Source organism: Lepidochelys kempii, chromosome 5, assembly GCF_965140285.1.
Source record: "Lepidochelys kempii isolate rLepKem1 chromosome 5, rLepKem1.hap1, whole genome shotgun sequence".
In the NCBI taxonomy this organism is placed as follows: Eukaryota; Metazoa; Chordata; order Testudines; family Cheloniidae; genus Lepidochelys; species Lepidochelys kempii.
The window spans coordinates 45,028,685-45,052,664 of record NC_136384.1 but is presented as its reverse complement, the minus strand read 5'-3'; the positions used below and the strand labels follow the sequence as shown (position 1 = coordinate 45,052,664).

Here is a 23,980-nt window from a genome sequence, read left to right as displayed (position 1 = left end):
CATTTGTGGTTTCAGATCCAAGTAAGATGACATTTGTTGTTTCAGAAAATACATAGAAGTAAATTCTTCATCCCTCTTACCACTGGTGACTCAAGAACTGTCATTTCCACAAAAACTGTGTATTTCTTGTTTAAAATGCTTCATGATAGTCTGCTTGATCATTTTGGAATACACTTTGCTTGAATTCACAACATTTATTTGGTGTCCATTTTCTGTGACAAGATTTAAATATTTTAAGGTGTTTAGAGAGATGTTTGACAGGAAAGATCTTTGTGACAAAAGTTGGAATTCCAACTTTTGTATTTGTATCTATCATAAATACAAGATAGATATTTGCTGAATGAAACATGGCAGTGTGGAATCCCTAATCCTACAATGAAGAAGGTCTTATCATGCAGTTTAAATCTACTCTTTGCAGTGCTCTAGTGTTCAAGCAATGACAAAAAACGCTGAAAGATGGAAGTGTGTGTAAGAACACCACAAGATGACATAACTATCTTTCATAGAAGGCTTTCCCTACAACTCATCCCCTAAAGATTTCTTCATTGGAAGGAAGATAAGGGTCACAGTCTTAAAACCCATGATACTGTAAACTGTGTACGTATTCTCACAGCATTTCAGACCAAACTATCTCATAGAAGAACATCAGAGGCATCACACATGGACAAACACAAAACAATCATATAATGTTACAACTAAAATAAAAACATACTTCTCTCAATGACATTTACAAGAAAAAACTATGATAAATATTAATCAAACAGCAGGAATCTTATCACTAACCTACAATCTCAGCAAAATTTGAATGGGATAGAGCTCTTTCACCAGGGCCTCAAAAGGACAAGGAACTCATCACTCTATATGCGAGAGTGGCATTTGAATAGGAATAATGAGTGTCAAATATTTGTATTCTTGAGACATGCCAGGGCAATCCTAACGGCTATGCTTAAAAACAACTCTCTTAACCAGCAGAGAATTTGATTCCTTATTTTTAAGTACCAAAGGACACAAACCAGGTTTATGGAACCATAAATAGTATTTATCATCAAATAAATATATATATTAAATACAGGGTTTGAGAGATCTGGCTTTTGAATGGTTGAAGACTGTGGCTGTTCCCGATATTAGAAATAAAGTTCTTCCGCTAAGCAAGCTATCTCCAACTTTTAATTTTTATATAGAATTCTTATGGCTGTGATAAGCTGGAGAAGAAAATAGCATGTCAATGTAGATTGTATGAACATTCTTTTATGTAAACTACATAATGATTGTCTTGGTCTTCTAAGAATGTGCTTGATAGACTGTTTTATATTAGTCAAACTAATAGTGACAAATGAGTATTCTAAGGGTTTATGGCTTTTAGTTACAGTTATCACCAGTTCCTATGTTTGCTAAAATTAGCTCCAACCAATGCAGATTTCAGTTTTGTACATGAGTTTTCAAGGTACCTAGCAATGTATGCTTTATGTCTATACTTATAACAGTATGATTAAGCCTTCTTTCCCCCCACTTTTGGAGACTGATACTTACCTTTAGTTACATTAGCAAAGAAATCTGATATTCAGTGTAACACTTTCCAGTTTGAATGTCTTCATAGGCCTTAATATATAATCTAGAAATTCCTTATTACTTACTGGGATGGTCACAACTAGGAAAGTCTTTAGAAGAAATTCAAAGATTTGAATTAAATGAATTCAGTTAAGGTTGGCTAACATTTTTCTTTCAAATTAAGAACATACCATTGACAAACAATATGAATTTAATTTTTTTATTGATAGTAAATTCCTTAGCCTAAATTCTGGAAGCCAATGGAGGAGTGCCAGGGAGAAGGGGGAAAACAGGAAACTCTTCCCTCCCCCTATGCACCTGTTCAGTGGGCAACCAGCATACTGGTCTTGAACTTCTTCTTGAGCACAAAGGATAGGAGGACAGCACACAGACAGGTGCTCCTTAGTAGTGAAGGACATGGTGGTTGAAGTGAAAGCCACATGTGGCCGGTCCGTCCTCGCACTTCACCCTCCCCCCTCCACTAGTGGCTACATGACAGTGCTGGCAGGGAGAACACATTACATTGTTTAATGGGTAAAGTACACCACTTTGAGCACACCTCAATGGATTCGTTTCTCTTCACAACAAAATAATTGAATCCATTAGCGTTCTTCCAATACACACAGAACTTATCTTTAATGAAAAAGTTACTGGTCACTTATGGACCGATTAATTTTATAAAAAGGCAATAAGTGTCCTCAAAACTTTTAAAAGAACCTAGCTCTCTTTAGGTTACTACTTAGAGAAACTATAACAATAATATTGTTTTATAAAAGGTTAAATTTAATCATTTCACTCAAAACTGGTTTTTTTAAGACCATGCAAAAGAAGCTAAATATGACAATATAAAGGGAAAATATACATCTGGATTCCAGTACAAATTATCTCCATATGCGCTAAGTCAGGAAATGCAATTATTTCAACTCTCAACTTTTCTTTTGTAACTCAGACAAACTTAGTAAGAATTCAGCATAATCCACGAAATATAGTTTCACTATAATGCAGATGTAAACCCACAAATATTAAATCTTTTACCAAAAGTGCAATTGTAACATATAAAATAAAGAAGCAAATTGATCTACTAATAAGATTTCTGCATACAACCTTTAATGAAAACCCATAGAAAAACATGGATTAGCAGCATGGTTTTTTTTGGGTACAGCACTGGATTTACATGCAACATTTTCAAATGGTATTCAGTCTAGACAATAAAAGATCTAAGATATAACCAACATTTGAAACAAAATTATATTTTTCACTAAGGCAATGAATCAAATTTTCTTATTAAAAAAACTTATTTGAATACAAAAATAGGAATTATTTGAATGAACAGGCAATATATATCTATTAATAAATCTGTTTACTGTCAAAACATTATGTAGCACACTCACTTCTTTTTCCAAAATATAACACCATATATTTAAAGGTTCATTAATTTAACTGGCATACCACAAATTTTTTGCACTGCAATATATATATAAAATTTTGTATTACATGAAATGTGAGGTAACAGCTTCAAGTCATGGTTGCTCAGAAAAACAATCTTTTAAGATGGTCAAAAACAAAAGTCCTCACCTATTTAGTAAAGCCTTTGAAAGCTGAAGTTTATCACATAGTTTTACAAGGTATTGAGAACTGAAATATACTCTGCTAGGAAAACACTTTATAAAGTATCAAACAGTTACTAGGCAAACTCAAAGTAATAAGACAGGAGTTCACTGACCTATTTATTAAACTTATAATTTTAGATCTGCTTTCTAAGACTCAACAAACGAAGTGCTCTTTCTTAACTGTCTTTCTTCTCTCTGAAAGCCATTTTACGGTTAACATTTAAAAATAAAACTCAGACTAAGGATGTGGAAAAGAATTACACACACCCCCGACCCCCCAAAAAAGACATCTGATGGTATTAAAAATCTTAGCCCTTTCTTGACCCTTTCAAGTTAAGGGAGAAGATAATTTGTGCATTTTACAAGGTCTCATTTTACTTTACACATGACCTCTAGTTCATTAGTATCTTCCTGAAAACTAGTTTGCATATACAGGATATACAGTGCCTAGACAGGGCTGAGAAGAAAAAAAGACTGTAAAAAAGTGTATGATGCCAATGATTACTTGTGACATCATAGGCTACAAATCATTTTATTTTTTATCCTAGGTTTCAGTTAATATATAGTATAGCATTAACCTTGCTCTGTTAACTATTGCAAAAGGGAGAGATTGAACTGCAAAACAGTATTACTGGATCATTCAATGCTAACTGCAGTTTTCACTTTGAACAGAGACAATAGGCAGAGATTTAGTTGTATGTGTTTATCTTTCTTTGTAAGGGTCATATTGAATATTTGTGCAAATTAGCATATGCTGAAAAAAAATCTGATCTCCTTAAGATATTCTGACTACTTAGTATGCTTAGTAGCAGTTTTATTAAAACTTTTCAAATAAGGTTGAATTGAAATGACTGAACCTAAACTCTGCTCCGTTACAGTCATGGAATATGAATGGAGTTACAGCAATTTAGTGACAAGCAGAATTTGTCTCAATATTTATAAAATAAAATAATTAAAAGTTAAAGTTTGCATAATAGCCAGAACTCTGTGGTGTGGTGATTTACATGGTGCTGTAAGTTAGTATTTGGGTGCAAAACGCTACTTGTTTCTGAGCAAAATAGTCTAAACTTATGAGCAGGGCCAGCTCTAGGCACCAGCAAAGCAAGCACGTGCTTGGGGCGGCACATTTCCAGGGGCGGCACAATTCCAGCCATCCTTTTTTCCCCCGGCCCCGTTCAGTCAACCAATGAGCCCCTGTGTGGGGTGGCGGGCTCAGTGCAGGGGTCCCGGCCCGGGGGCAGTCCCTGCTCTGGCCCCCTGCCGCACTTTTCACAAGCGGTGGAGGAGCCAGAGTGGAGTGGAGCCTGGGATCAGGGCAGGACCCTCGGCCAGTAAGGGACCTGCTGCCCCGGGCGGCTCGGTGCTGGGCGGGTGCCCCTGGTCCGCCCCCCTCCCCACGGCTGACCCACCCCGCAGCCACTCAGTCCGTTACTGTCCCCTCTGTGGAGGGTGGAGCCGGGTCTGAGATTGGGCTGGGGGCCCACGGGCGAGATGTACAGTCCTGAGCACCTCACTCCAAACACTGCTATAGAATTATGCATTCTTTTAACATTACTAGTATCAGTGGCCTCTGGTGAGCACAATTTCTCAAAACTGAATTACTAAAAAATTATTTGAAGTCCACCATGTCTCAAAATCGTTTGTCAGGACTCGCATTAATTTCAATTGAAAGTACCACTGCAAAAAATTTAGATTTCACTGAGTTATTAAAAGACTACACAAGTATAGAAACCAGAAAAATTCAGTTCATATAATTTTTTAATTTATGAGAAACTGGGAGCGCCAGAAGACACTAACGTTTTTCATTACAGTGTATAGTGAACCCAAATCCCAAATTGTTTGTAATTGTGATTTTGTTAAAATTAAAGAGTACAGTAGTAGGAAATTGTTTTATTTCACTAACTACAAGTTCTCGGTTTTCACTTTTTAAAATTTTAAACAGACAAACAAACCAACCATTGCAAAGTTCAAACATGTGTAAAAGCCAAAAAAAAGGGGGGGGGGAGAGGAGGCCAAAAATGTTTTTCCTTGGGGCAGCAAAAAACCCTAGAGCCAGCCCTGCTTATGATACTGACATATTGTGCAAATTAAAAGCAACTCCACTAACAGGAAAAGAGAGGAGAGTATGTTGTCAAAGGGAGTATAGCTGGCCAAAGAGAGGGTGCATCATGAGAAAACTATAAATCAAACCTGTTCTGTAGATGTGCTAGCGGACTAGAAGGGACCAATAGGAAAGGTGCAAACTAAAATACCACCCCCTATACCTCTGATCATCTGTTCTCATCAACACCCACATCCTCTACGTCAAGTCCACACAACACTGCCACTAAAATCCCCTTCTTTGACTGTTATTCTTACATCACCCTCTTTGAATCGTTCTACTGTCTCTCCTTCTGCTACTGGATCAAGTTCAGGCTTCCTGTAACCACCTGTAAAGTCTTTCATTCCCTCTCCTTATGTACCCGTCCTTGTCTCATCTGCATGGCCTTCCTGCCTCCTCAGCTCTGTCCATTAAGTTAGCTCTGTCTGCCAATTTGTCAGCTTCTTCCACATTGCTCCCATGCCTTCTTCCATGAGCTGCATTTTCTGAGCTCAAGGCAACCACACTCCCTGCATTCAGCTCTCTCCCGAAGACCCACTTCTACTGTGCCATCAGTGGGAAAACTAGTTGACTTATACTGTCAAGTCTGAGGAGTAATTGGGACTAATATATATACCCTATTGGTTGGAAAAAATAAATTTGTTAAGCTAACCTTATTTTACCAAAATATGGCCCATCACTACTTTTATTCTGCTATTAATTTGTTGTATCCTTTCTCCCTACCCTCTGTTTGTGAACTCCTTGGAGAAAAGACCATGGCTGCTTTTCTGTTTGGAAAGTACCTAGTAAACTGTGGACACTATCAGTAATAAAATAATAAACACTAAACATTTTAAAAATCCAGCACTACACATAAGAGCCTTTACACGCTCTCCAATGGTCTTCACAACCAAAAACATTGCCACTACGCATTCACCAGGGAGACACCTGACAACTGCTGAGTAGTAATTTCAGAAATGCACTACTGTGACAATGAAAGGGGATATTCACTTTGTTCTTTACAGCAGTGCTGTTGTCAATAACCATCACTGGTTATCTGTACATCTGGAGGGGCGGGGTGGAAGTATCAGAATGATATATCAAGGTAGATCAAATCTGCCAAGTACTGCGAAATGCTGTCAAGATATAGCAGGCACTACAGAGTGTAATTCCTGTCTATAGTTCAGTTCTTGTGAAAATCCCAGATAATCTACAATGTTTAGTGTGTATTTTACACAAACAGTTTTCCTATAGGCATCTGCAAGTTGAATTGTACAGCAAAACTGAACTGTCAAATCAACACTGCGTACCCTACCAACCAATGCAAACTGCATCTAACTCGTCCATTCAGCGTTGTAGAATCCCATCTCAGATTTGCACTTTTGACCACGACCACTTGCCTATGTAAGCTCATTTTACGTCTGTTTTGTACATGCACTATAGAATTTGGCCCATTGAGACATCATTAAACCGAGCACCAAACCATTATACAAAAATCAAGGCAACTGACTTTCAAAACTTAGTTCTGTCATAGGCTGAAAAAAACAAAAAAACAAAACAGATTTTACTTAATTGAGCTATTCCTGAAAAGAGGCAACTTTTTATCTATCAGAAAACATACAGGATTCCAGTACAGCAAAGACTGAGCTCTCATAATCCTCAATAAAAAGTAACTTTCATATGAAACATTTTCCACAAATAAAACTCTTTGAAGAATAATATTTCTCTTAATGTTAAATACCGCTATATAAATATCTGCAATCGAACTTATCAGTGAAGTTAGAAAAATGGCTTGTTGTAATCTGTATTGAACTACAGTATAAACTAGTTAACCCAGAATAATTTAACTTCACAAGGTTACCTTCTTTGGCTTTTCTTCTGAAAAAACATGAATGGCTCACTGGCTAACTTATAAGTACCCATTAGCAAAAGAAACACTGGCCTTGTGAAAATTAACTTCATGAATAAATGACACTCTAAAATACAGATTTCAGAGTAGCAGCCATGTTAGTCTGTATTCGCAAAAAGAAAAGGAGGACTTGTGGCACCTTAGAGACTAACCAATTTATTTGAGCATAAGCTTTTGTGAGCTACAGCTCACTTCACAAAAGCTTATGCTCAAATAAATTGGTTAGTTTCTAAAATACAGAGTAAATACTGGAAGACAAATCCTAGCTACTAAAGTTAAACATAGTATAATAGAATATTAAATAGAAAACTCAAAATACATATATGAAATAGACAGAAAAGAGAAATGCAGAAAAAGTTTTGTAACATTGTAGTTTCCAAAAAATAATGGCACATATGGTTCATTTTAAAAACATCCAAAGTAATTTTTTCCATGCATACTCAGTGAAGGTGGAAGTCCATTTACTATACTGGTGTAGGAGAAATGCCTATTAACTATGTAAGGGGCAGTTCTTGCAATGATCATAATTTTTTTTTTTTTTTAAAAAAAACACTGTTGACTTAGCCCTTTCCCTTTTCATACAAAATATTTATAGAAAATTTAAACATGCAAATGTAACAAGTTTAAATAAACCCATTCACCAGAACCCTGTCTTCAGGATTTCAGAGAAATGCAATAGAGTAGATGCTCATTAGTCGCAACTAGGGCTGTCAAGCAATTTAAAAAATTAATCACGATTAATACGGGATTTAAAAAATTAATCATCGTGATTAATCGTGCTGTTAAATAGACTACCATTTATAAAAATATTTTGGATATTTTCCACATTTTCAAATATATTGATTTCAATTACAACACAGAATACACAGTGTACAGTGCTCACTTTATATTTAATTTTTATTACAAATATTTGCACTGTAAAAATAAAAACAGTATTTTTCAATTCACTTAATACAAGTACTGTAGTGCAATCTCTTTTTCATGAAAGTTGAGTTACAAATGTAGAATTATGTACAAAAGTCCACTCAGTTCTACTTCTTGTCCAGCCAATCAAATGACCAGGGATGAGTATAAAAATATTGCTCGGGCATGCAGGAGTGAAATCAGGAAGGCCAAATCACACCTGGAGTTGCAGCTAGCAAGATATGTTAAGAGTAACAAGAAGGGTTTCTTCAGGTATGTTAGCAACAAGAAGAAAGTCAGGGAAAGTGTGGGCCCCTTACTGAATGAGGGAGGCAACCTAGTGACAGAGGATGTGGAAAAAGCTAATGTACTCAATGCTTTTTTTTTGCCTCTGTCTTCACGGACAAGGTCAGCTCCCAGATTACTGCACTGGGCAGCACAGCACGAGGAGGAGGTGACCAGCCCTCTGTGGAGAAAGAAGTGGTTCAGGACTATTTAGAAAAGCTGGACGTGCACAAGTCCATGGGGCCGGATGCGTTGCATCCGAGTGTGCCAAAGGAGTTGCCGGATGTGATTGCAGAGCCATTGGCCATTATCTTTGAAAACTCATGGTGATCGGGGGAAGTCCCGGATGACTGAAAAAAGGCTAATGTAGTGCCCATCTTTAAAAAAGGGAAGGACAAAGGATCCTGGGAACTACAGGCCAGTCAGCCTCACCTCAGTCCCTGGAAAAATCATGGAGCGGGTCCTCAAGGAATCAATTCTGAAGCACTTAGAGGAGAGGAAAGTGATCAGGAACAGTCAGCATGGATTCACCAAGGGCAAGTCATGCTTGACTAATCTAATTGCCTTCTATGAAAGCAGTGGACGTGTTGTTCCTCGACTTTAGGAAAGCATGGTCTCCCACAGTATTCTTGCCAGCAAGTTAAAGAAGTATGGGCTGGATGAATGGACTATAAGGTGGATAGAAAGTTGGCTAGATTGTCAGGCTCAATGGGTAGTGATCAATGGCTCCATGTCTAGTTGGCAGCCGGTATCAAGTGGAGTGCCCCAAGGGTCCGTCCTGGGACCGGTTTTGTTCAATATCTTCATAAAGGATCAGGAGGATGGTGTGGATTGCACCCTCAGCAAGTTTGCAGATGACACTAAACTGGGAGGAGAGGTAGATACGCTGGAGGGTAGGGATAGGATACAGAGGGACCTAGACAAATTAGAGGATTGGGCCAAAAGAAATCTGATGAGGTTCAACAAGGACAAGTGCAGAGTCCTGCACTTAGGATGGAAGAATCCAATGCACTGCTACAGACTAGGGACCGAATGGCTCGGCAGCAGTTCTGCAGAAAAGGACCTAGGGCTTACAGTGGACGAGAAGCTGGATATGAGTCAACAGTGTGCCCTTGTTGCCAAGAAGGCCAATGGCATTTTGAGATGTATAAGTAGGGGCATTGACAGCAGATTGAGGGACGTGATCATTCCCCTCTATTCGACATTGGTGAGGCCTCATCTGGAGTACTGTGTCCAGTTTTGGGCCCCACACTACAAGAAGGATGTGGAAAAATTGGAAAGAGTCCAGTGGAGGGCAACAAAAATGATTAGGGGACTGCAACACATGAGTTATGAGGAGAGGCTGAGGGAACTGGGGATGTTTAGTCTGCGGAAGAGAAGAATGAGGGGGGATTTGATAGCTGCTTTCAACTACCTGAAAGGGGGTTCCAAAGAGGATGGCTCTAGACTGTTCTCAGTGGTAGCAGATGACAGAACAAGGAGTAATGGTCTGAAGTTGCAGTGGGGGAGGTTTAGGTTGGATATTAGGAAAAACTTTTTCACTAGGAGGGTGGTAAAACACTGGAATGCGTTACCGAGGGAGGTGGTGGAATCTCCTTCCTTAAAAGTTTTTAAGGTCAGGCTTGACAAAGCCCTGGCTGGGATGATTTAGTTGGGGATTGGTCCTGCTTTGAGCAGGGGGTTGGACTAGATGACCTCCTGAGGTCCCTTCCAACCCTGATATTCTATGAATCGCTCAGACAAACAAGTTTGTTTACATTTACAGGAGATAATGCTTCTGGCTTCTTGTTTACAATGTCATCTGAAAGTGAGAACAGGCATTCACATGGCACTATTGTAGCTGGCCTTGCAAGATATTTACGTCCCAGATGCGCTAAAGATTCATATGTCCCTTCATGCTTCAACCACCATTCCAGAGGATGTGTGTCCATGCTGATGATGGGTTCTACTCAATAACGATCCAAAGCAGCGCAGACCGATGCATGTTCATTTTCACCATCTGAGTGTCTCTCTCTAAAACGAGAGCACATGATGCCACCAGCAGAAGGTTGATTTTCTTTTTCGGTGGTTCGGGTTCTGTAGTTTCTGCATCGGAGTGTTGCTTTTTTAAGACTTCTGAAAGCACGCTCCACACCTCATCCCTCTCAGATTTTGGAAGGCATTTCAGATTCTTAAATCTTGGGTCGAGTGCTGTAGCTAGCTTTAGAAATCTCACATTGATACCTTCTTTACTTTCATTGCATATCTGACAAAACGCATTCTTAAAACGAACAACATGCTGAGTCATTATGCAAGACGACTATAACAGGAAATATATGGCAGAATACAGGGAAAACACAGAGGAGACATACAATTCTGCCTCAAGGAGCTCAGTCACAAATTTAATTAACTCCTTGTTTTTGGAACAAGCATCATTATCAGTGTGGAAGCATGTCCTCTGGAACGGTGGCCAAAGCTTGAAGGGGCATACAAATGTTTGGCATATCTGGCATGTAAAAACCTTGCAATGTCAGCTATAAAAGTGCCATTTGAATGTCTGTTCTCACTTTCAGGTGACATTGTAAATAAAAAGCAGGCAGCACGATCTCCCATAAAAGTAAACAAACTTGTTTCTCTTAACAATTGTCTGAACAAGGACTGAGTGAACTTGTAGGCTCTAAAATTTTACATTGTTTTGTTTTTGAGTGCAGCTATGTAACAAACAAACAAAATCTACATTTGTAAGTTGCGCTTTCCAGGATAAAGAGATTGCACTACTGTACATGCATGAGGTGAATTGAAAAATACTATTTCTTTTGTTTAGCATTTTTACAGTGCAAATATTTGTAATAAAATATAAAGTGAGTACTGTACACTTTGTATTCTGTGTTGTAATTTAAATCAATATATTTGAAAAAGTAGAAAAACATCCAAAATATTTAATACATTTCAATTGGTATTCTTTTGTTTAACAGTATGACTAAAACTGCAATTAATCGTGATTGATTTTTTTAATCGCGATTAATTTTTTGGGGTTAATCACGTGAGTTAACTGCGATTAATCGACAGCCCTAGTAGCAACATATCACTGTCCTTTTGCTATGTTGCTCCTAAGTGGCTGTTGCTATGGGGAATGTTGACAATTCACAGTAGAAAAAGTGGTCCCAGGGGAAATGTTGCTCATAAGCAATGGCTGCTTTTAACAAGCTGTTGCTGCAAACAAGCATCTACTGTATTTTGAATATTCCTCCCTCAAAAACACTCTCTCTCTCTCTCTCTCTCTCTCAAAAAAAGTCCATTTCCTCTATGAACATACTGGGACTACATTGGTGACAGTTCAAATATAAAAACGACAACACACGCAATCACTCGTCAAAGAATTTAAGTGCAAAATGATGAGTATTTCAGAGTTCTAAAATTTGTGAGCTTTTCCAAGTGATGTTATTTCCAAGTGATGTTAACACATTCTTCATAAGGAAGACTGAATTCTTGAACAATTTCAAGTCCATGTCTCTGCTCATCCTAAATTCCCCGCACAAAATTTCAAAAGATTCTGTTATCAACCAGTCTCTCAAAAAAAAATCTTAGCAGTTTAAGATTTTTAAACTCTTCTTAAACTGAATCAAATTCATAATTTAAGAGAAATTTAACATTTCAATCTTTGCTTGACTTATATATTTATCTAACTTTTCCCTGCTCTACTTATTCTGCTTGTAAAGAAAGAACGTCCCATTTATGATAATTTCTAATTAGATACATTTTAGCTCAGAACTTTCAACTTTAAATCAAAACATTGTTTAAATTTTCCTAAGGGGCACTGGAGCAAAACTTGCTCAGTTCAATGAATTATAATTCATGCTGAAGCGCAAATGTAACTTTCTTCTATATTTTGAAAAAAACATTAAGGAATATTTTAAATGGTCAGAGAGATGTTTAATTAGAAGGCTGCTTTAAATTTATAGCACTTCAGGATTACACAGACACATTCATCTTCCAACAACTTATCACCACAAGGCTGAGCCTAATGTTATCAGTCTTTTAAAATAATATGAAAGTGAACAAAAAAAGTAAGTTAATTGGAACAAGTTCTTTGAAGCAGTTAATTCTGCTGAGGTCTCAGGCATGTAAGTATTGCTTCTTGTTAAAGGGACACCTTGTATTCAGGAATAAAGTGCTTGTACTAAAATATTCACATTGTAAGAGAAATTCCAAAAAACCTCCTCAGTAGATTTTCTTATATAATTTTTCTGTGAAAGCAGACTGAATTGCAAACATGAAGCTGAGTCCTGTACTTTGCTTTTTAAAAAAGAATATTAGGCCTGGTCTACACTGGTGGGGGGAAATCAATCTAAGATACGGAACTTCAGCTGTGAGAATAGTGTAGCTGAAGTCGACATATCTTAGATCGACTTAGAATCACTTACTTTGCGTCCTTGCAGCGCGGGATCAACACCCACCACTCCCCCGTCGACTCCGCTTCCGTCTCTCACCATGGTGGAGTTCCAGAATCAACAGCAGAGCAATCGGGGATCGATCTATAGCGTCTACACCAGACACGATATATCAATCCCCGATAGATTGATCACTACCCGCCGATCCGGCAGGTAGCGTAGACGTGGCGTATGATTCTTTAATTCATGACACGGTCATTTTGGAGCAGTCTGAAGAAAAAAGGTCCCTTTAACAATGAAGTAAACATGTATTACTTAATTAGTATGTGTGAACTGAATCTGTACCTATGTGTAAATGGCAATGCATTCTGGGTTGGTTCAGCCCTTGGTTCCGAGTTTTGTGTCACTTCTGGAGTTGTTCTTTCATCATCTGTTCCATTAATGCTTTCTGGTGTTAAAGGAGATTGAATGTCCCCTCCTGCTGATTCCTTAAGTAAAAAAAAAAAAAAAAAAAAAAAAATTACAATTATACACTAAACTTATGCCACAATGTGCATATAAACAAAGACAAAAATTAACATTTTTAAGTACATGGTTATTAATTTAAAAATGACATTAAGCTGAGGCACCCAAAATCATCGGTATACAAATTTGAAAAAAAAAAAAAACCCATACCCAAACTATCATGTGATATGATTTAGAAACTTAATAGTACTTTATAGTACTTTAGTAGTACTTAATAGTACTTAATAAACTTTATATGAAAAGACTGTACACATCAATATGTACAATATATCAACAAGTATGCAGTCTCCTGCTTATAGGGTGCCTGGACCTCTTTTCCTTCCCTTATCTTCTATCTACACATTGGTACAGACTTAGTGGTTGAAAATTCTTCACAACCATGACGACAACTCTTACCTTTCACTTTGTATTTTACCATAGTGTAACCACCTTGAAGTAGTATTAAAAGCAGTTTCTCATTTTACTTTAATAAAAAATGAAAGTGGGAAGTGGAAGAGTTACTACTGGTACAATCACAGCTTCAGCTGCACACCAATTATAGTAAAATCTGTACAAGGGTCTATCTGAAAACCTTGTTCAGCCAGGGTGACTTGGACCTAGCTAGTGCTGGCTGAGGCAGCTAGTTTATGGATTGACTCAGCCCATCAGTGGCAAGTATAAGAGGCCAGGGGAGACTAAGCCTCTCCAAGCAGCCTGCCTGCCGAGACCTTGGTCCCACTCACCCACTTCCCTCAAGGCTCTGCCTCTTCCTGTCCCCACTTCACTTGCAAAGGAGCCTTTCTGAGGGTGTAGAGGTGCGCGCAAATTGTGAGTGGCCAGCCAGTGAGGAGGTTGGGGGGGACACGAAGAGGTGCGAGCAGCAGGCAGGAGGGCTGGGGGAGAAAAGGCGTGTGAGCGGCTGGCCAGTGGGTGGGAGAGCCTGCGGGAGGAGACGAAGAGGCACAAGCAGTGAGGGGGGGAGGCCGAGCAGGGCCAGGGGTGGAGCATGGGCGGGCCTTCCAGGGAGGAGGCCAAGCATGGGCGGGCCTTCCAGGGAGGAGGCCAAGCATGGGCAGGGCCACGGTCCAGGTGCATGCAGCCTCCCCAAATGGAGAAGTCACACCGGCCATGACTCAGCCCATCCCTTGAGCAGTCTCAATTAGTGTGGGTCTCTGGATCCCTGACTATACTTAAAGATGTCCACTACTGTACAGAACTGGTACAATCTCCATCACCCTACAAGACAACACAGGAACATTTGTGTTCTGCGGTCTCTGTCAAGCAACCAATATTTATTAAATCCTGGTCATTAGATGTATTTCACTGTAATTTTAATTTTAAAAGGAACATTGCTTAGCCTGAATCCTAAATCTGGAATTAGAGTTTTTCCCTGTGTATCATTTCCCTGACATGAATAGGTTACAGGAAGCACCATGTTTTCCCATAACTAAACACATCCTGTGTCTCTAGCATTTCTTATACCTCTTAATTGAGGGTGTGGGTGGAAGGTGGTGTTGTATTGACCAAGCAAGGTACTAACAAGCTTCAACAGGACTTTATTTTCAAAGTGGAAACCTCTTTACCAAGATGCTGCTGCACCCTCTGTAGCTCTCTCCCAGCCTCTCAACTCCTCCCCCCTCCTTCCCATTTCCTGTCCTTTCAGACTCCCAACAGCCAGTGCTCCAAATTCTAATAATTACAAGCACCATCTAAACACCACAGGTGGGGGACAAAAGCTATTGTTATGTAACCCCATGGGCTGGAGCTATGAAAAGACTGCACTTGTAAGTATGTGGGAACCTCAGTGGGAACTGAAGGCCACAGCACCTTGTCAAAGGTGCTCCTAACTTTAAAGGATGAGGCCCTTATTGTGCACATTCTTCCCCACTTGTTTTTAAGGGAGTAAAACTATCTAAATTTACAAATATTAGCCCTTTTGAGCTGCCACTTCTGAATCTGACCCAGTTACTCCAAATCACTAAATCTGCAGAAAAAGTTGACGAGGGTATCAAGACAGAACCAGACCACAGAGTTCCAATTTCAGATGACAAATAAACCTTTGCTTTCTTTAACAGGACTGAAAGCGGAGGTTTCCTTTACCTCCCCAGAGAACAGATATTGTGTAACCAGAAATATTCAAGTCAAAATTGTACATTACTTTCAACTTGGCCTTTACAAGAGAGTCAAAACATGATTGACAAATGTTTAATAACTGTTCATATTTTGCTTTTGATTCATATATGCAGTGTTTACATCTTAAAGAGTTGCACAAATGGCATGACACAAACTTACCTTTTAACAAAGTTTTCTGTAATTCTTGACTTATAGTTGTATTATGTTAAATGTGTTTGTTGTTTTTTTTTTAAAATCACATAATACACAAGTAATCCCCTCCCTCCTTCCCACTCCAATCCAGAATGAAGAATCTATTAGCTCAAATTATAGGGAGTACACGCTTCTTTCTTTCAATCTTGTTACCATTTCTGTGCCCAAAACTACTTCTGTTTATTTGCACTCTAGTGAAATTCAGAATTTAGTTTTAACTACAGTGAATGTTAAAGACAGAACAGTCCCAAGTGAGAAAAAACTAGTGTAAGAAAACAGCTGCCAGAAGGTTTGGGAGAAATACATACAGGCATATATTATGCTAGTCTATGTAAAATAGACTGCCCAAATGTTGTCCTCTGATATATAAAGTAAATTCTGCTGAAATTAGATAAAAAGGCACAACTGAGGTCAGAACTTGTCCTAAACATGAGTTATTTTACTTCCGTTTAAATAACTTAAAGAAATGCATAAATTACATTTAGGACCATTTTGGGGGTAAAGCAAGTTAATCTATTTTAAGTACAATGGACTTCTGTTGACAAATCAGTATACCTCATTTTAATTATTACATTAGGGTGACCAGACAGTAAGTGTGAAAAATAGGGATGGGGTGAAGGGTGATAAGAGTCTATATAAGAAAAAGACCAAAAAAAACTGGACTGTCCTTATAAAATTGGGACATCTGGTCACCCTATATTACATCCAAATCCATATCGATCTATGAGATGAAATCCGTATCTTGAAAGGCTAGATCAGTTTCTAGTAGCCATTTTTCTGACAAGGTAGGTCAATCAAATTATAAATTAGTGCTCCCATATAATTAGAGCTTCCAGTAGATATTAAATTCTTTATTGCAGCCAACCGGTATTCCAAAGGTGAGAAATTCTTTCCTGCCTTTGAAAACATCAAAGACTGTTTCTAATCTGGTCCTTTTAAACAAATTCTTACCATCTTAATCAGTATAAAAGTCAAATTGCCACATATGGGACTAACTTTTAAGAAGTACCATCAATATGTTTGATTCGTAAAAACAAATTCTACTGAACATAAAAGCAATAATTCTCTCTCAGCTGCCTAGGTAGTGGAGTATGCCCACTAGGGGTTGGGAAGGAATTTTCCCCCAGATCAGATTGTCAAAGATCATGGGGAGTTTTAAACTTCCTCTGCATCATGGGGCCTGAGTCACTTGCTGGTTTGAACAACAGTAATTGGTAGATTCTTTTTAACTTGAAGTCTTTAAAATCAAGATTTGAAGACTTGTGGAAATGGCAGAAGTGCTAAATGACTTTTTTGTTTCAATTTTCACCAAAAAGGTTAGTACTGATTGGACAGCTAACATAGTAAATGCCAGTGAAAATGAGGTAGGATCAGAGGCTAAAATAGGGAAAGAACAAATTAAACATTACTTAGAAAAGTTAGATGTCTTCAAGTCACCAGGGCCTGATGAAATACATCCTTGAATACTCAAGGAGCTGACTGAGGAGATATCTGAGCCATTAGTGATTATCTTTGAAAAGTCCTGGAAGACAGGAGAGATTCCAGTGGACTGGAAAACGTCAAATAGGGTGCCAATCTATAAAAAGGGAAATAAGGACAACCCAGGGAATTACAGACCAGTCAGCTGCACGTCAGTACCCAGAAATATAATGGAACAAATAATTAAGCAATCTATTTGCAAACACCTAGAAGATAATAAGGTGATAAGTAACTATCAGCACGGATTTATCAAGAACAAATCATATTGCACTAACTTAATAGCTTTCTTTGACAAAGTAACAAGCCTTATGGATAGGAGTGGAAGTGGTAGATGTGGCATATCTTGACTTTAGTAAGACTTTTGATACTGTCTTGCAGGACCTTCACATAAACAAACAAGGGAAATACAACCTAGATGGAGCTATTATAAGGTAGGTGCATAACTGGCTGGAAAAACTATTCCCAGAAAGTAGTTATCAGTGGTTCACAGTCAAGTTGGAAGGGTATATCAAGTGGGGTCCTACAGGGATCAGTTCTGGGTCCGGTTCTGTTTAATATCTTCATCAATGATTTAATTAATGGCATAGAGAGTACACTTACAAAGTTTGTGGATGATACCAAACTCGGAGGGGTTGCAAGTGCTTTGGAGGACAGGATTAGAATTCAAAGTGATCTGAACAAACCGGAGAAATGGTCTGAAGTAAATAGGATGAAATTCAATAAGGACAAATGCAAAGTACTCCACTTAGGAAGCAATAATCAGTTGCACACATACAAAATGGGAAATGACTTTCTTGGAAAGAGTACTGCACAAAGCAATCTGGGGTCATAGTGGACCACAAGCTAAATATGAGTCAACAGTATAACATGTTGCAAAAAAAGCAGACATAATTCTGGGATGTATTAGCACGAGTGTTGTAATCAAGACACAAAAGGTAAGTCTTCAGCTCTACTCCACGCTGATTAGGCCTCAACTGGAGTACTGTGTTCAGTTCTGGGCACCATATCTTTCAGGAAAGATGTGGACAAATTAGAGAAAGTCCAGAGAAGAGCAACAAAAACTATTAAAGGTCTAGAAAACATGACCTATGAGGGGGAGATTGAGAAAATTGGGTTTGATTAGTCTGGAGAAGAGAAGACTGAGAGGAGACAGGATAACAATTTTCAAGTACATAAAAGGTTGTTACAAGGAAGAGGGAGAAAAATTGTCCTCCTTAATCTCTGAGGGTAGGATAAGAAGCAGTGGGCTTAAATTGCAACAAGGGCAGTTAGGAATAAGCACCCTCATAGTTAGGAAGTTTAACACTGGAATAACTTGCCTAGGGAGGTTGTGGAATCTCCATCATTGGAGGCTTTTAACAGCAGACTAGACAACCACTTCTCAGGGATAGTCTAGAGAATACTTAGTCCTGCCTTGAGTGCAGAGGACTGGACTAGATGTCCTCTTGAGGTCCATTCCAGTCCTATGATTCTATGACATTAATGCTACAGTAACTGAGAATCAGACCCTAAATGTCTACTTTGAACATCAACATAGCAGCAGACTATAAAGCATTTTAAAAAACAACAACATTAAAACTGGAGAAAAAAGTCATTTTTAAAACACTAAGCAACACTCAGTATATTACTGAAACCTGGTGGGAAGATTCCCATTACTGGAACATGAACATCAATGGTTACGACCTTTTTAAGTAGGACTGTGTGGGCAAAAGGGGAGGGGAAGTGGCATTCTGTCAAAAAACAGCATTACAGTAGAACCTCAGAGTTACGAACAGCTCGGGAATGGAGGTTGTTCATAACTCTGAAATGTTCATAATTCTGAACAAAACATGGCTGTTCTTTCAAAAGTTTTACAACTGAACATTGACTTACTACAGCTTTAAAACTTTACTATGCAGAAGAAAAATGGTGCTTTCCCTTTTTTGTAGTTTAACACAGTACTGTACTTGCTTTTTTTCCCCTCTCTGCTGCTGCCCGATTGTGTACTTCTGGTTCCAAATGAGATTTGTGGTTGACTGGTGAGTTCATAACTCTGCTGTTGGTAACTCTGCGGTTCTACTGTACTTGTTTCCAGGTTACTGGCAACTCCAAATCAAATTACCTTTAATGCTTATGGATTAGTGTTTTAACAGGTAAAGCACAAGATGCAGTAACTAGCTGGTATCTGCTACAGATCACCAAATCACACTAGAGAACAGAATGACTGGCTCCTTAGACACTTATCTATAATGCATAGAAAAAAAGTTGGATTGAAGTCTCCTGTGACAATGCAAGTGACCTATGCCGGAGGTCTCACACTGCCAATACTAAAACATCTTTGAAATTTCTAAAAAATATAGATGACAATTTCTTTACTCAAAAAGTGTTGCATCCACCACAGGGAAATTCTATACAGGACTTTGTCTTGACAGAGACAGGCGAACTGATCTCAGAACTCAAAATGAGTGGTTGCTTAGGTACAAGTAATCATGACTTAATTCTGTTTGTACAATCCAATTAAGTCCAAACCAGTAACATATGTGCTTGCTGCTTTAAAAGGGCCAATTTCACACAGTGGAAAATAATTGTGAGCCAAGGCAGCTAGAAGAAAAAAATTTAAAACAGAAAAATATGAATGATAATTGGGAATTGTTTAAGCACATTTTACTAGATGCCCAAAAAGCCACAATGGAGAAAGAAGGCTACACTGATTTAAAATGCTCTAGTTCAAGCACAGCTATTGGACTTGAAGCAGGAATTATGGCCTGTGTTAGTAGTCTAGTGCGACCACTTGCATTATACAATGGTCGCTGTCTGCCAAATAAAATCTAATAAGCTATAAAGATATGGTTTGATCGGAGTTCATAAAACCCACCTGTGAAGGTGTACTGGTTAGCTCCATCTTTTCTTGGGATTTCTCCTTTGCTAATCGTGCAGCTTCTTTGAATTCCTGAAATTTTTCTGCAAACTGAAGGTACATATGTTTAAAAAGATTATAATACAAATACAAAATAATTGCTACAGAACATCTTACAAAATAAGACCACTATAGATTCAGTCAGTTAAAAGTTTTTTTTCCCCTTAGTAAATGATCATTTAACCAAACTGCACTGTATTATTTATGGTACATGAGTTTACATACACTTAAAAATCCATTTGTATGTGGGCAATACAGACACACCCAGCAGCAAACTACCACATTAAAATTGTGATATACCAACAAAATATAATGCCACACACAAATGGTAGCGTGAAAAAGCCACCTTAAGCATAGGTGTTAAGTGTGTTAGGTACCCTTAAAAAGCTTCCTTGAAGTCTGAAATTCATTTTCCTCCTTACAGATGTTGGGATGGATGTAAAACCCACTGAATTCAATAGGAGTCTCTTGATCTTCAGTGGCCTTAATCCTTTCTCATATGGAAAATATACTCATTTCTCCCCATATCTTGGCTAAAACAAACTCAAATGGATGAAAAAATCAACCAGAGGAATACTAAACCAAATTAAATCTCTGATGTAGCTCCACTGAAGTCAATGGACTTACATGAAGGATCAATGTGTTTCATTATGTCTAAGTAAATGTTTAGTTCAGATTAATTTCAAGGATTACTATTCACACACACACTTTGTTTCATGAATTTTCATAAAAAGATCAATGTTTCTGGCACAGAGTCTTCTTCCTGAAAACTGTTCAACTAGTTCTAATAGTGACTGAGAAATTATTTTGAATTAAATGTTAAATTTAACGTGATGGATTAAATTGATCTTTTGAGCAATTTTATTAAAGTGATGGAATTACAGAGATGAATTTGGCTTGCTGTGCCTAAACCTGATGAGCACTGCACTCAACGCAGTATCCAAGCAACTGTTTTTATTTGAATTACGATTTTCTTATTAACACCTCGAGAACAGCCAGTTTTGAAGAAGCATCTAACTTAAGAGTTTGCAGAAATATTTTAATTTCTCTGATACTGGTGTACTCAGGGGTTTTTTGGTTTTGTTTTTTACACTGCATATGATCACATGGATTTGGAGGGAATGGAAGATGTTATGTATTACACAATTTTCTCACCCATTTTCAAGCAAAACCTGACCTGTAGACAAAGATCTAGAAATGGAGACAAAGAGGGCACCAGTTTCTCAGAATGAAAGCAATTCTGAATAACTTAATCCAGGGGTCAACTGCTCAGCTACTGTAAATAAATGTGTTCTCTATATGGTCCCCCAAAGTCTGGAGGAATGTGGTATCCTCCTCACTGGAATTGTATCAATCTTCAATAAAACTCAGATTTATTTGCCTGGAGACGTGAGAAAGCATACAGAATTACATCTCTTTCCTCTCAAGTCTCAGAGGGAGGTGATTTAGAGAGAAAATGAGTCAGAAGAGTTTTTCCAGAAGTTTAGACCTCTTTCCTGAAACACTCTGCAGACTCCTAACAGGAATCTGACTGTAACAAGGATTTCTCCTTTCCTAGAGAAAGGTAAATTCAAGAAAGCTGTGCTAGATCATTCTGCCCTTCATATCCTAGTAGAAGAGAGCTGGTTCTCTCCTTCAGACATTAAAATATTTTGCGCTGAGTTCTTAAAAACCAAATATAAAAACTTAAACAAAGAGCAAACTGGTGTCATCCAAAATAGACAGTCATTATTTCTTACATGAAAAAGGCAGAAAATGCCAATCTTGGAGCTTCCAAAAAACTCCCCCCAAGCACTGACCTTGAATGAAAACAGTGATGTACTCTAAATTGAGTGAGAGTGGAGATGGAAAAGACTGGTGACAATATGACCAAGCAGAAGCTGAGGAATGACCCCAGATGCAAACGTGGAAAGCCTCCACAATCACTTGAATGCTGTCTGAAGCAGTACCCCTTGTCGATATCCTGTCCTCCAGAGGAACTATTTGAAATATGTGAGACCACCAGATTTTGGCTACAATTTTGGAGAGACGAGCTATGACTAAGACTTCTCACACTAAGGTTTCTTTTTCCTCTTTCCTTTGGATTCCGTCATCTCCACCAGATTAACACTGGACAAGAAAACTAAAGTTCCCCACCCACTTCACAACTAAAACATAATTTGTAGATTAAACATATTTCAAGAAATTATTATGATTGACAGCTTTGTGGCTGATGGGGCAATGTGCACAACGTTCCCCAAAGAGCATCACTATCCCATTTAGGTGCCTCACTGCCTTTAATATTACAATATATTTCCAATATTCTCTGAAGCTAGCAACCAACAAAACAAGCACCTCAATGTGTGCTAAATGAATAATTTGGCTGCATCCTTAGGAATACGATTTTCCATACATAACAAAAACGAATAGTCCTCTCATTCAGCAGAGTTCTGTATTCTGCAAATCGGCTACATTCCACTCTTAAGGAAGCAAAAGAACGTCATCTCTGTGTAAGTGACTCAAGCTTGAAAGATCAACTTTTTTATTTAGATATTCTCACCATATTCCTAATCTGAAGATTATTGGCTACATTCAGAAGAACAGATTCTCCATTGCTGCACACATTGTGTAGTTATTCACACTTGTGCAAACTGAGTACAAAAGGGAGGATGTTCTAATAGGGTAGCATTTTACACATTTTGCATTAGTATATGAATACACAAGGTGCAAAGCAGTGAGAAATCAGGCCAGAAAGTCTAGACTAGGAGTACTTGTGGCACCTTAGAGACTAACCAATTTATTTGAGCATAAGCTTTCATGAGCTACAGCTCACTTCATCATCGAAGTGAGCTGTAGCTCACGAAAGCTTATGCTCAAATAAATTGGTTAGTCTCTAAGGTGCCACAAGTACTCCTTTTCTTTTTGCGAATACAGACTAACACTGCTGCTACTCTGAAACCTGTCAAAGTCTAGACTGAAATTCCAACTATTACTTTTAGAAGTTTTCTTAGACCTTCCAAACAGCTAACAAGCCTGAGAAAAATGTCTTCTAACCATGATAGTAGTTTAGTTCCAGGAAGCATAATCTCATGTCCTGGATAAGAAACTAGTTTTCTTTATGGCCTTTTGGAGCTATTGTATACAGTTCCAGTCCTCCTATTCAAACACCAATAGGAATTCTGACAGCAAATTCTTTGGTTCAAGAAAATAAAGGGAGCTTTCCTTCAAGGGCGTTTTTCACCTTAACCATCAGTAACAGACGCCTTTTCCCAATGAAAAGCTCAATTAACAGATATATTCAAATGGAGATTCTTCATTCCATCCTCATATCTTCAGACTGATTTATAGCTTTTATCTCTTCAAGGTTACATATTTGCACATCCGCCATCAGAGATTCCAGAGTCTGTTTCTTTCCCTTTTGTTATTTTTCAGCATTAGTATTTTCAGTCTGGTGATTTTCACCAAAATAATGATTATAATAGCTGCTGTGTTGAGGAAAGAGGCTATCCTGCATGGATGATTGGTTTGGGAGGGCAGCAATACCCACAGAAGAGGAAGCAGTCCACAAAATGAAAATACTAGTCTAATTTTTAGGATTTATTGTTAACTAGAGAAAATATACCACTTGCTAAGGGAACAGGCAATGATCAGGCAAGTAGCAAGCTGAGAATACTACTTATTACGAAAAAGATATTTGTTTTACAGCTACCTTGTCCTCCACAGCTCTGCTTGTCTGTTTCATCCATCTAAAGTGTCTACTCATAAACCTAGAAAGTAAGCTCCCTGGGGCAAGAACTGTCTTTTTGCTATGTTTTTACAGTGGCTAGCTCAATGGGACTCTGATTAGGGCCCCTGTATACTGATGTAATTCAAATTATATATAATGAAACAGCTCATCTAGGGGCACTGATAGTCACAAACATAGAAAAGGAATTTTAAAAGTGGAGTTACAGGTAACAAAGGAATAAATTGTTTCTGAAATTTCAGAAACAAATGTTAATATACCGTATATTCTCGTTCATTAGCCCGTTCATTTATAAGCCGACTCCCCAAGATGGAGAGGTAAAAATAGCAAAAACTGTATAATCCTTT

General features: G+C 38.2%; 1 protein-coding gene across 3 annotated transcripts in view; it reads right to left on the bottom strand.

The window, feature by feature from the left end:
• HOMER1 (homer scaffold protein 1) overlaps positions 1 to 23,980 on the bottom strand; it is a 151,493-nt gene that overhangs the window by 63,700 nt on the left and 63,813 nt on the right. For 2 of the 3 annotated variants that reach the window (XM_073344146.2, XM_073344147.2), the window contains exons 4-5: positions 19,868 to 19,960; positions 13,051 to 13,193 (exon numbers count right to left, since the gene is read on the bottom strand). In XM_073344146.2, the coding sequence (XP_073200247.1) occupies positions 13,051 to 13,193; positions 19,868 to 19,960 (236 nt within the window). Of the gene's footprint in view, positions 1 to 12,240; positions 12,976 to 13,050; positions 13,194 to 19,867; positions 19,961 to 23,980 lie in introns of those variants that run through there. The other variant, XM_073344150.2, reaches the window with a different exon arrangement.